This window comes from Musca domestica, unplaced genomic scaffold, assembly GCF_030504385.1.
Source record: "Musca domestica strain aabys unplaced genomic scaffold, Musca_domestica.polishedcontigs.V.1.1 1, whole genome shotgun sequence".
NCBI lineage: Eukaryota > Metazoa > Arthropoda > Insecta > Diptera > Muscidae > Musca > Musca domestica.
In genome coordinates this window covers 34,868,336-34,883,019 of record NW_026712114.1, presented here as the reverse complement: position 1 = coordinate 34,883,019, position 14,684 = coordinate 34,868,336, and the positions used below count along the sequence as shown (strand labels likewise).

At 32.8% G+C, this 14,684-nt stretch overlaps 1 protein-coding gene across 1 annotated transcript in view; it reads left to right on the top strand.

Moving 5' to 3' along the window:
- The first annotated feature begins 3,619 nt into the window (after positions 1–3,619).
- LOC101898105 (zinc finger protein 1) overlaps positions 3,620–14,684 on the top strand; it is a 40,324-nt gene continuing 29,259 nt past the window's right edge. Inside the window, exon 1 of the mRNA XM_005190675.4 lies at positions 3,620–4,647. Coding sequence (XP_005190732.1) covers positions 4,548–4,647 — 100 coding nt within the window. The 5' untranslated portion in view covers positions 3,620–4,547. The remainder of the gene's footprint in view (positions 4,648–14,684) is intronic.

The window sequence follows — 14,684 nt, the reverse complement described above, 5'->3', positions numbered from 1 at the left end:
AATAAAAGCGGAGAGCGACTATCTGCTGTTATGGCGACCCACGGCATCACCATGGCCGGCGCTTGAGTTCTGGTGGCCAACTGAAGGTTCATATTTTCAGCTGACCTCTTTGGCAAGTAAACACGATCATTTTCTTTGTTTACAAACTGGTGGACATCGGAGAAAACCAAATTCGGCAGTTCACTTTAGCTCTTTTGAGTCTATTTTCTTTCTGTTGCGGTGTAAGTTCTTGCACTTTTTGGAATTTCAATGGCTTTAGAATTTATTCACATTTAAATGCTGGAGTGCTCTAACGATATCCACTTTTGGTTTTCCAGCCAGGAAATCACACTATCACGCTTGAATTTCATTACTTGCAAACAATATCACTGGAATTATTTTAACAGCTGTCGCACGAGTGTACATAATAGACCCACTCATGTGAATATGGAATATATTGACTACTCTTTCTGGTTCATACCCAACAAAACAAAAAAAATTGTTGGTTAACAATTACTCGCACAAAATTGGAAATAAATATTCGATTTTCTTTAAATTTCGTACATCCTTATATTTTAATTAGGATTAGACGAAGTGGAGTACATCGGTCCACTACATCTGGAACCTCACGCACATTTTTAAGATTTTCCAAAAATTGAAGTTGGAAGTAGTCAATAATACCCAAATCTAACATCTTGTAATAAGTTATAAAACATTGGCCCACTCCTTCGGTACCATTCCAATAAATAGTAAACATTGCAATAATCAGAACGGTTGTCAAAATTTTTATTAAAACGGACATTGGCGGAGGGCAAGTTGTCGGCAAAACCATCTGATACTTTCTAACTTGTTTTTATATATCCTTCAATTAATTCAATACCAAACCTCAGAAAATGTGAACTGACATGACCCATTTACGAACATGACCTGACAAATATACATACTTTGAAAATTGTAGATTTTCTTGATTTTTAAGAAAATCCTCTTTAAAAAATTGTCAATTAGTCAAGTAAATGTTATTTGAGGTGGAGCCTAAAAATTTGGCAGAACAATTTGTATTATGCCTAGCATGGTTGGTATTTAAAATGAGATATATCTGTCCGCGTTTTGGAATTGCTGCCATATAAAAATTATAAGTTCTAGCTCCGGTGGTGGAACATGGTATATATAGGTCCACGTTTTGGTATAAACCCCATATAACGGTACCTCCCGGTAATCGGTGTTTTGGTAATTTTTGCCACATTTTTTCCACGGAATTGTCCAAAATATGGCATTTGTAGGTTTCCAGAGCTCCGGTGGCAGAACATTGAATATCTAAGTCCACGTTTTCCTATAGTACACATATAACGGTTACATCGGATATTCGACATTTTGACGATGTAAGCCACTTTTTCTAATAGATTTGAGTGAAATTTGATATTTTTACTTCTTAATGGGTTCTACAGCCGGCGTCAAAACATTGTCCATATTGGTCATAGTTATCCTAGTCACAATTACCACGAAATTATCCAAAATTTGGTATTTAAGACTCACAATAGATTACAATCGTTGTCGGATAAAATTGCCTATATAGGCGCTCCTGTTTAAGTACCATTCTACCAACCCAACCATTCTCCTACCGATGGTACTAGTATTTGTAGTTCAAAGTGAAACACGTTTGAATCCAGATACTTTTGCATAAAAATGTTTTCTTTACCCAATGGTGGAGGATATTGGAACGTAATGTATTTTTACTTAATTCATTACTTGACTGTATTAGCCTAAAGGAAAATTATTTATTTTCCCAATATTAAAATCAAATATAAAAAATTATCTAAAAATCTACATTGCTATTGTTTTGATGCTAATTCATAACTACGGGCTTTAAGATTTAGAGTAGTCATGTAGGGTAGGGTACTGTACAAATTGAAAATAAATAAAGATGTACATGATTTTAATACTTAAATGTGACATCAGCATAACGGAGATATGTCATTAATAGGAACCATATGGTAATTGATTTAGTTCAGAATGAAGTTATAATTTCTGTTTGTTTTGAAGACCTTCGCATAGAGTATTAAAAGGATAGTTCAATTTTATATATTTTAGAAACATCCAAAATAAATTAAAGACATTGAATTGTATATATTATAGGCAGAATTTATACATTTCCTTATTTTTTATTTTTTTCTTTCGGAAAATGAATTTCAAAGAATTTCATTTCTATAAAACCAACAATTTTTAAAGATATGATTTTTACCCACATTCAGGGAGTTATGCATGATCAAGATGCGATATAGAATTCCTTTTAAAAATCATGACTTATTTTATCCAAAATCATGAAGTCCAGAATCACTTGAAATTATTAACTACTTCCTTGATTTTAATGATTTTGCTGGGTTTTTATTCAATATTCTATTTGTTCAATAACTATTAGTTGAACCGCCAGACGTAAAATGGCCAAAAATCGTGTGCAAATTTCCTTTTTCTAACAATATTTATTCAAGCCATTCTTAATTGTATTTTTTATTTAATTCAAATTCTCAACTCCAACCAGTAAGTACCAGCAACAGCATATGTGTGCGTGTCCATTTCCATTGAACTCCGAAACGGAAATGAAGTAAATTTCACATTGTATCTCTTCACAACAGTGATAACGGAAGCACGATATCGTGCATCTCTTTCTATCGCCGCAATGTAATAACATAAAATACCCCTTATGTTAAGTGCTCGTCAACACTTAGCCACACGACACTACCGAAAGCAACACCTACGACATTAAAACTTACATTTACAGTTTTACAGTTAGCATGTTATTCTCTGCATTTCCCTCTGTCTTACTTACACACGGACGCACACACACACACATCTGTAGAAATTTATCAAAACAGAGAATTTTCGTAAGCATTAAACAACCACTATCCAGAGATGATTTTGTTTACAGTAATACCGTGTCACAACCACCACCACCCAACCAACCAACCTGGCATACAATCAGACAACCTAACGGTACAATCCCCCACAAAAAACTAATGATAATTAACTGTAATGGGAAGCAAAGAGAGGGAAAGAATCCACTTGGGTCACAGAAGAAAAGAGTAAATAAAAATGAGAGGTGTTAAAAGAGCAGTATTCGCTATTTCGAGATGCTGTGAGAGCAAATACGTATGATAATAATGATGTTTATATCTGCGTTAGTATACGTGAGAGTAATACCCTTTGAGATTTGTGATGATGCTACTCTAGTCTCTCCCTCGATAAGTGTGAGCTACGTAAAAAGTGTGTACATGGACAGACGTACGGAAAACCACCAACAATCGTACAAACATACATCCCATTTACAGTTAAGTTCTTGGTCGCATGGCGGGCGGGCGGACACAATTCGGTGAGATAGTGTGCGAGTGTGTGTGTGTGAGAGAGATATTTCCACTCTAGTAAATACCAATAAAAGAGGGTCGTTTTCTGATTGTATATCCCAAAGTAGGTGTGTGCAGCTGAGTGAGTGTGTGTGTGTGTGTATGTTGATACTACATACGGGACGTTTGAATACGTTACACACGTACAATGTACGTATACGTTACTCGCAGATGAAAAGAGTTTTGTCGAGCAAACGACGACACCAACGTAAAATGCCTCTTTTGAAACTGGATGGATGTTGAGTTTGTGGTGTTTTGTGTGTGCGATTTGACTGAGTTTCACAGTTCGTACGGTCGGTCTTTCAGAGCCGTTTCTTTCTTCATTCACAGTCAAATGCAACGGTGAAAAAAATTGGAATCACTTTGTCGCGTACAAACGTGTTCTAACACAGTAGCGAACAGAACGTCGCGGCGAAAAGACACACGCGCTGTTCTCCTCTCTATTATTATTATTTTTCCAAAACAAAAGAAAAAAAATTAAATTTTGAAAAGAAAAACCACACACATACACCAACCACAAAAGAAAGAAAGAAAAAACGTTTATTACTAAAAAATAATAACAAGAAATAAATACAAGTTACAAATTGTATTCAAGTCAAAAACAAATAAATATTGAAATCAACAACCAACCTCAAAAAAGAAAAATTATTACAATTTAATAAGGTTGGAGAGTATCTGTTTACAACAAAAAAATAAGAAGTTTGAAGTGCAATAACGAAAAGCATATTTTCAAAGTTAAACTTACAAGAAGCGCAAAATTGATTAAACAACATTAAAATTTGAAAAAAAGCAAAACAACAAGTGCAACCAAAAAAAATCAAATCTTAAAAAGAAAACACTTATGAACAACCTCGATTTATCCGGATAATACCTATGGCCAATATTGTAATATCACATTGCCTAAAATGTTGATACCAGTGTCATTTGAAATTTAACTTTAATCCAAATCGGAATTTAAAATGAATCTGTAGCACGAAACCTTTCAATTGGATAGCCAGTGATATTTTTATGAAGACCCAGCTTTAAAGTTTGTAAGAGCTCGGAAAAAGCAAAAAAAAATAGAAAACCTTACAACTACTAGGAGGAACACATTTCCCCCCTCAGGAACCTTAGTGTTCTGTAGCCACAACGTTTTCTTTTTAGAGAAAAACGCTTAACAAACACTCCATTCCAATGTTGTCGTGTTTGGTGCCGTCGTCAACATCACGTTTTGGTCAAGAGGATAATATTATAAATCAAAGTATGCCCTCATCGCCAGCATTCACCATGCAATGTAAGTATTAGAAAATATTCAATTTTTAATTAAAGAAAAATTAGTTTAAAATGAATTATCTTCAAAATAGCTAGGGATTAGAAAAAAAATTAAAAAAAACTTTTCGAAAAAAATATTGCAATTATAAAGTAGTCGTAGCTTAGGTTTATATAAATATTGAACATTACTGAAACAAGGAAGGCAGGGAGTTCCAATCTAGATGGAACCGCTCTAGACTTACATAAAAAAACTAGAAACCCTACATATTTTCTCGCTTGTTTGTGATCAAATAAGTCTATCTCTCTTACGACCGAAGTAAAATATTTATTCCAAATTCCTTTCAAACTGTTCACATGACTTTGGGACAATTTTCTAGTTCTCCGATACGGTTTTTAAGGAGCATTATATATATTACGTCTAAATCTAGGTTATCATTGCTCGAATATCTTCAAATTTATGGAGCAACGATTTGTCAGAATCCAAGAAGGCAAGAAGTTTTTTGAAGTTCAGCCAATAAAATTTACCTCTTTACTCATTTAACGAATTCAAATATATTTCTAGAATCCATTATATAACTTCAATGGATTATTGTTCCCCCAAAAATATTAAATTGATATTGAATTTATCCTTGGATCCACTCAAAATTCACCTTTCGCATACATTCTTCATGACAAGAATTGGTTCGCCATTATTTTGGTCCTTCGAGCAAGCTTGGCAATTATTATGTTATGGTTTATTCAAATCAATTAGGCCTTTGACTTATGTGAGATTTTTCAGAAAGTTCGATCCCCTCAAGTTAAGTTAGTTTTATTCAAACTAAATGAGAATTAAAATCAAACATTTTAAAAACTTGACATATTGAAAAAATTAGTAGCAAAATTATTCGACATTAAAGTTTTTAATATATATTTTTTTGGAAATTTCATTTCTTGAATTTCGGATTAAAAACAAGTAAAAAAGCTGTAAGAAACTTTAAATACCCTCCACCATTTGCAACGAATTTGAAAAACGAAAACAATAACATCCGTTAAAAATTCTGTTAAAATCTTAAAAATACTGAATATAGGTCTGATATTACGGTCTATACGACGACATGGACCTGCATAGGTAACTTTTGTCATAAGCCATTACAATATTCAAAGGCGAAACTTAAAAAAATCGGTAAATAATGTAGCGAAAATCTTCAAAATTCCGAATATCGGGAGATACCGTTATATGAGGGCTATACGAAGACGTGGACCTGCACAAACAATTTCCCGTCTTAGGCTTAGTATCCATTACGAACTTCAAATACCAAATTTGAAACAATTCCGGTGAAAAATGTCGCTAAAATCATCAAAATACCGAATATAGGGAGGTACCGTTATATGGGGGCTACTTCAATTCGTTCGGAAGTAACAGTGATTCCCACGAACGGATAGATGGACAGACATACGGAAATCGACATAGAATTTTTTGCTGATCAATAATATATTTACTTTGTGGGGTCTAAAATGTATATTTCGAGGTGTTACAAACCGAATGACAAGCTTAATATACACTATATATATATATATACACTTTCGAAACCATTTTCTTGGTTAACATCACAACACCTATCATACGACAGTTGATAAAAATATCCATCAGATTGTTCTGAGCTTCATAGCACAAACGTTACATATTTTTTCTTGAAATATTTATCTCTCACTTTTTACCTATCCCTTTCATATTTCGTTCCCTGTGCATCAACAATCTGCTTCATTTGAAAACAAATAAACCTGGGTGGTCGGTCGTCTTCATGGCATACAACCTGCTGAAATTGCAAACTTTAACAATAAAAGAAACACTAATACTAACAACACAACACTCCCCCGCACATCAACAATTCTTTTGATAATGAAACTCTGCAACAAAAATGTTTCTCTCAAATCCTTCCTTTTGGAGTATACTGCGATCGTATGAATTTCACCTTAAACCATCACGCTTTCAAGAATATAAATAACGAAAACAAAAAAGTGATCAAAACAAAGTCTTCAGAGCCAAATTATGATTACGAGCAAGAAGGGAACAAGGAATAATAAACAATTTACTTTGCATCAAGTTTCAAAAAAAAAAAAAAATAAAGGAGTCCGGCAATGATCCCTTGGTGTTTGGCAATATTAGTTGCAGATGTAGTGAAAACATGAAACGGAAAAAAAATGTTTTGAATGAAGGGATGACGTTCAGTATTTCATAAAATAAACACCTCAATTTTGTTAAAGCAACGAAAATCAAGGGTATCGATAAAGACAAGAGCAAGAGGCATGTAAATGCAGAGAATATAAAATATTGATTTGAATTTGGTTTCTGTGAAAACAGACGTGTAATTTTTGAAGGATATTAAAATTCTTTTTTTTTTTGGAGAGATGGTCAATACTCACTTTCCTTTTTTGCTAGAAATGTCAGTCTGTTTTCAGGGTTTGGTAGAAACTCTCTTTTTTAAGTCGGGTTTTTTTCAAAATAAATCAAAACTAAGCTCAATAAATTAAACCAAGTTGTATCCTTCCAAAAAGTTCCTTCCGAAAAAGTTCACATTTTTCATTTTCCATTTCAAGCAAATCCTCCACATATAATATTTAGCACCATTCATAATTGCTTTTCGCTTTAGTAATTTTTATCTTCTGTGTGTGTGTTTTTTTTTTAATTTTATTTCAAAATCTATGCTCTCGTTTTGGCTACGCCTCATTTTTGCACAGGCGACAATATGCTTGGCATTTTTTGTGTGTACATTTACAAAATTTCAAATTGTGGCAATCTCTGACAAAATTGTTAATGTTTTTTGAAATGAATTGAAACATTTGGTTCTAGCTGAAAAAAAACTGAAACTGCTAACGAATATACTATGCCATGGCAATGCATGTTGATTAATTAATAATATCTAAAATGCATTTTTTACAAATTTCGTGTTTTTTTTTAAATATTTTTGGCGAATTTTTCAGCTAAAGGTGTTGAAGAGAAAGATTCAAAAACAATTTTCTTATTATTTTTTACAAATTTCGCGTTTTTTTTTTTTTAATATTGCGAATTTTTCAGCTAAAGGTGTTAAAGATAAAATATTCAAAATCGCGTTTCTTATAATTTACAAAAATAGCAAAGAAAAAAAAATATTGGAATTTTGTGTGTATTTTTCGACAATAGAATTTCATTGTTAGTTTTGAAAAATATTTAAAAAAAATTCCACTTCATTCACGTGAAAAAATTTTCGAATGATAAACCTTCCATTGACTCACTCCGGGTTTTTCCCTCATCACAAGCCAACCAATCAACAACTAGCACCAACTTAAGTCAAAAGTATAAAAATGGCCATAATTTGTTATCAAACACGCACACCTCAAGACATGCGCACACTGCAGCAAACAGGTACAAAATGAAACGCCAACGATAATAGCAGTAACACCTCTGCCAAGTCAATTACAAAGCCACAGGTGTCCAGACAGGTATTGTGGTTGGTTTGTTCACAATACAAACAAACAAAAAAAACAAACGAATGGAAAATGGTAGCTTGAATGGCGTTTTTCAAGTTACAAATAAGGCGTTGATTATTTGTGGTAAAAAAAAAACAAGATAATCACACCAGGGTTTTCCTCTGCCCAAAACAGGTTGTAGATAACATCCATAGAAACCGTGGCAAATATATGTAGGTATTGTGTTTGCTCAGGGCGATAATAAACCTTTGTTTTTAAGGTCGTTTTATTTGATTATTTGGTAGTAGGAAAATAGGTGATTAGTGAAAGGTAAATAGAAACATATTTGTAATTGATAAAATTGGATTTGAAGTAGTGGTAAACATTAAAAAATATTGACAAAAAGTAATTCCATTATAATTTGAAGAGAAATGAAGCATGTTGAATCTTGTTTGGTCTTAGAATGGCAAAATTATACTTATCACTCCAAAATGTTCTTTAAGCTTCATAAAATTTATACAGAAATTAGAAAGGTCCATTCTTCTTCAATATGGTCCTTCGAGCTATAGTAGAATCCTTTAGTTTGCATCACGGTCAATGAAATACAACTATGTAACCAAATATCAACTACTAAGTAGTCTTAAGAACTATGTGTAATTATACCCTTACCCAGGGTATGTATAATTTTGTACGGCCAAAAGGTGCCTCATCGAAATAACGATTTTAGACCCTAGGTCTCTTTGAACCAAATCCGTTTCAGTACATTTCGAGTTGATCTAGGGGTGTCCGTCGTCCGTCTGTTTGGCTGACTGGTGCGCACGATAACTCTCGAAAGGGAGTATCCGATTTGGTCCAAACTTGGTATATCGTAATATTATTGTCAAACTTAGATCGAGTTCGCAGATGGGCAATATTGAACCACTCCTTCTGGTACCTCCCCCACAAAAATTCGATATTTTCAACAAAAAAAAATTGTCTACTGTACAGAAAGAAAAATGATAATCCTATTTTGCTCTAACTTTACAAATCTTAATATTTGCATAAGTGCTAGGCGAGGGGCGAAAATGGACAATATAGGTTCACCCCATCTAGTACCTCCCCCACAAAGGGTCAACATTTTGAATAATTATAAGTCTGTGATGTAAGAGTCCAATTATCGTCTAATTACATACATCACAATAACATTGTCAACCCAAGTTTTGGTGTGAAGATGGACTCCTTCTGGTACCTCCCACACAAAGGTTTAAAATTTTTTAAAATCCGTGAAGCTCACAAAACGCGAAATCAACATCCGATTCCATTCAGACATGATATACCTCAATATTTCCATCAACACAAGTTATTTTATAAAGATGGGACCATTCGGGCCATTTCTTCTGGCACCTCCCCACATAGGGTTCCAGTTTGGAAAAACAAAACGCTCAAAGAAAGTGAAATAAGTATCCAACTCTCATCAAATTTCACACATACAAACCTTTTTACTAACACAAGATCTGTTGTGAAGATGATATATCTGCGAACCCCTTCTGTTACCTCACCCGCAAAAAGTTGAAATTTTCACTACTTTTATCTGTCATAATTTGCGAAACAAGTCATCGATTCTTTTAAAATTGTTTATCTTCTGTTCCTCTCAATCAGAAACCTGGAGTGAATATGAAATTTATGAAAATTGGATTCAAATTTTCGATTTTCTTGTAATTTCGCCCATTCTAATATTTTATCTGTATTAGACGAAGCATGAAAATGGAATACTTCGGTCGACTAGTACCTCTTGCTCATTTTAACATTTTCTAAAAATTATCTCATAAAAAGTGTAGAAAATAACTAATATAGTCCAAACCTGGCACGATGCAATATTTATATCATATTTATTTGGGTCCGATACGAAGTAGACAATATTGGGGTATTACTTCCGAACCTACTCCATAGAGGGTCAACTATTTGAATAATCATAACAGAAGTCAAAATATATTTAAAAAATCGAACACTGACTAAGGGTTACATCTGTCGGCAAAACCGACTGCTTTTTTTTTTTTTTTAAATCAGAATAGAGGATAAAATAAAGAGACGCCATGCAGTTGAGTGACGAGCTACGACAACACCACTTTGAAAAGTCCGATGAAATATTGAATCATTTCAGGGTATTTATATAATTTAAAGTTGTTTTAGTTTTATATGCAGTTCACATTTTGTTGAAGGATACATGACCCTTTGATTTTTGTGTTATTTCTGCTCGGTTTTGGTAAAACCTTTTCTTAGCAAAAAAAAATAATTTTTAGCCTATAAAAATTCAATAATTTATTACCAATTTTTTTTCTCCCCGTGTATTTCTATTTCTACTTCATTCACGAAATAATCAGCTATTTACACATTCGATTTCAATGAAAATTATCTGTCCGTCCACCAGTCTGTTTAGATTTATGGTATATATATTTTGAGAGATGGCGCCTTTAATGCCGAACAATAACACGATAAAGATGTGGCCGGCTGTAGTTTGATGCTCACGCCTGACTATATAAATTTTTGCACAAATCATCTACTCGCTATATACATATATAATAGACAATACTGCACAACAGACACATATATATATTTTTTACAAATTATTATTAGTCTGTTAAAAGTAATATAATATTAAATCACTTGTCTATACGCCTCCCACCAATAACAGCAACAACAACGATAAAAACAAATTCTCATCATCATAATTTGTAAAACAAGCTAAAATTTTCGTTGGCTGGTAGAAAATGTTGTTCACGCCTTTAAGTAATAATTCGAAGCACCAGAAAAACAAAAACTATTCAAACTAATAAAACGTAGTGCATGTTTTCTTTTTGAAAAAATATAGCCTTTTTTGTTGTTCATGTGTTTAACAAAAAAAAAATGAATTGAAAATATTATTAAACAAATAACATGGAATGGGTGTGTATGGAGATACCAGGAGGGAAAGTGCTCCTCTTGTTCTGAAAGGCAGACACTTACATTTGGCCAAGCTGAAAATTATAAACAAAACATAAATGTGTCAGTGATGAAAAGTCATCACAATCATTCACAAAGCTTAAGGAGAACGAAGTACACAACTTTCCATTTGGCAAGGTGTGAAAATATGTTCGGAATGGAAGGTGTAAACATTTATATTTGGGAAACAATTTTTTTTATGGTGGGAGGGGGTTCACTCATTTATTTTGAAGGGTTGCTTGGCGTTGCGGTTTGAAATTGTTGTATAGTCAAGGCATTTGAGTGCCAGTCTGCTAGTTATTTTTCCATTGAATTTTGCCACTAAAAAGATTAATAGCCCAGTGTCCGCACGTTTAAAGCTAACTCAGAATATGCTGCAGGTCTCCCACCTCCCCACTTCGAAAAAAAATGTTTTTTTTTTTCTCTCAAAAACTTGTCAGCCAAATAGATTGCTTTGCTAAACGTTGAAGCTAAATTGCCAATGTTGAGATTAGCTACCTACACATTCCTGAGTGAAGAAGAGTCCAACAAAAAAAAAGAACGCAAATTCTATTTAATAATAACAATAATACCCTGCTAAGTTGTAAATAATCCCGGGATGGCTGATTGAACACGAACGAAACACCTTAGCAGCACCAGCAGCACCTATCTCCACCTATCCATTGCCGTCGCGCTTTTTGGGGACGTTGGCGTCATTTAAAAACAAATAAAATATTGCCACAACGAAGACATACATATCAGTATATAGGTATTGTGAGTGCTTTTCAAAAATCGAAAAAAGAACTTGTCAAAGAAAATTGTGTTTAAATATGTGAAAACAAATATAATTTATGGGCGTTTTAGTAGGTGTATAATGCGATGTATTATGATGGTGAGCGCGTGTACATATATGCAGCGGCAGCAGCGACAGCAACAAGAGCGAGTAGACAAGCAATTTAATCATGGGCAAAGTGACAGGCAGCAGGCAAGCAAGCAAAGGCGCTGCAGCTCACCCACATTTATTGTCGCTGTCTGCCCTTGCCTCTGCCGTGGCTGTAAATTGCCCTTTTTCAAAAAGAAAAAAAATTAAAATTTAAAATTAGCTCGAAACAAACACAAATCACCTCATATGAAATCGATCAAAATCACCGAGGCGACAGCCAGCAAAGAGAATTCACTAATTTGTTTTACAGGTTTTTTTCTGCACCCTCTTCTCCACTTGCCCTCCTCAAGCGAATGCTTGATACCTTAGGTTTTTTTGATTGTCATAAGGCAGCTGTGTAGTTGTTCAATGGGCAAATGCATCACCTATGTATGGATGGTTTTCGTGTTCTCCCCATGAGAGTCATGATGGGGGAGAACACCTCAAGTGGAAGATGATGGCATTTTCCGTAATATTAATTAGTTTGGGCTAAATGCAAAATAGATGTTTTTTGGTATGTCTTATGAAATTTCGTTTTTCTAATACCTATGGCCTTATTTCATTCGATTTCTTAGCTTTTTGGTTTCTGGCATATTTTGGCAGCCACAAAGTCTATAAATCAAAAATAATACCAATATTTTTATTTTGAAATATTTTTTTTCGGTTTCTTGGGTTTAATATTTCATGATCAATGGTTGTGACGAAGGCGAGCATAAAGAAAAATTAATAGGACCATAAAAAATTGACATATTAACAATGTTTTAAGTGAGGAGATTTTTTTCGTTTCCCAAAATATAAATTATCAATAAATGTAAACAAGATTTCATTTGTCCACAAAGTAATCAATAAAAAAATATATCTTTAAAATTGTTAAAAAAAACATAATTTAATTCATAATAGAAAAATTCAATATAGAAAAAATGGCAACTTCCAAAATTTAATATTTTCAAAAAACTCAACCGAAAAATATTATTATTTTCCATAAATATTAAGAAGTTCCTTTAAATTATTTGAGCTATATAGGAGAGGAAAAAATTTCATTCACATCGAAGGACCAAAAACATTTTTCAAATTTAATCATAAATCTCTTTATAGCGGTAAAGTTGTAGAATAGGGAATTTACTTCACATCGAAGTACCAAAAATATAAAAAATGCACGCCGAAGGACCAACAAAGTTTCAAAATGTATCGTAATTTTGAGAATTTTCTTCAACAAAATTTGATTTACATCGAAGGACCAAATATTTTTATAAAATTAATAGAACCTCCCCAATTGTTGACAAAAAAATATTTTCCGAAAATTTTGTGTTGTCATAACCTCAAAATACATCTCGAAGGACCAAAAATTTCACAAAATAAAATAAATAAGTGATCCTGATCAAGTCATGAACGACGGGGGGTCAATCGAACTCTCAACTAAATTGGCCGATCGATGATGAAGTTAAACGGAAAATAAAGAAGCAGATGAATTACACTTAAACTAGGATAATAGGACTGAAAGCACGATCTAGTTCATTGAAGGTGAACTAAGATGCGCGATTTCAAAATGAAATGGAACAACGGTAGATTAATTATATGAAATTCCCAAATTCTTTCATTTTTCCATAAGCAACATTTTCACGATCTTCTTGCGCACAAAAACAAAAAACTTTGAAAACCATTTAAAGAAAATCCCACAAAAGCATTAATTTTTCGAAATAAATAATATTTATGTGGATTTCGGGGTCTGTTTTTTTTTTCATATCAAAAAATAATCGTGAAAAAATGCCACAAACAAAATATTAGGAAACCACTCCTATTCAGAAATCAATATCGAAAAGACAGATACATGGCACACAAAATATTGAAAAGCCAGAAGAATAGAAAAAAAGAAACCAAAACACTTAAGCTTTATGATTTATGGCAGCATGAAATTATGAAGTAAAGAAAAATATATTTCACGCTTAATTCAAATCATGAACGAAAATATATAGCAAAAAAAAGAAATTAATTTCTTGCCTTACACACAAATAAATAAATATTTGTTTTATTATGTGAGAAAATAGAAAAAAAAGAAAAACTAAAAGAAAATATATAATGCCATCACCTTAGATTTGTTAAAAAAATTGAATAATAAATAATTTCCATTTTGAAAAATGAATGGAATTTTTCCATTTCACCGAATAAAAAAAAAAATTAACATGACTTGTGAAAAATGTACAGTCGTCGTACACATATATTTTTATTACCAAACAACAGGTGTTAATATTAAAAATATGTGGCAAATTAACTTGTCCGAGAAGAGAAAACAAAACATGTTCTTTTTAAGTGGTTTTGCAAATAAATTTTGAACAAAAAATAAATATTTTGACAAATTGCATGAATGTTGATAAATTAACATGACCTTCAGACTCAACAATTTGAAAATAACAATATGTGGCAACAATATGGGCTGAAAAATATCTCGAAGGACCATTTGTTTTTAGTAATGTGAGAAAAGTTACGGTTAGGGCTAAGATTAAGAGTTCAATGTCATTTCATTTTCAATTCCGTTATAAATTCATTTTCGTTCATTAAATTTCATCGCTCGTGTGATTGAAAATTGCATTTCATTTGCCGTCGGCTGTCCCTTACTTTCAATCTACTAAAAGTTAAGGCTCGAAGGACCAAATGTTAAAAAGTTTGGATGTAGTTTCGACATTGGCGACACCGTCTTTGTTACAATTTACTTTTATTTAAAAAAAATCTATACAATTATGAACATGTCTGAGCAACTTCAACTACTTGCTCTATAT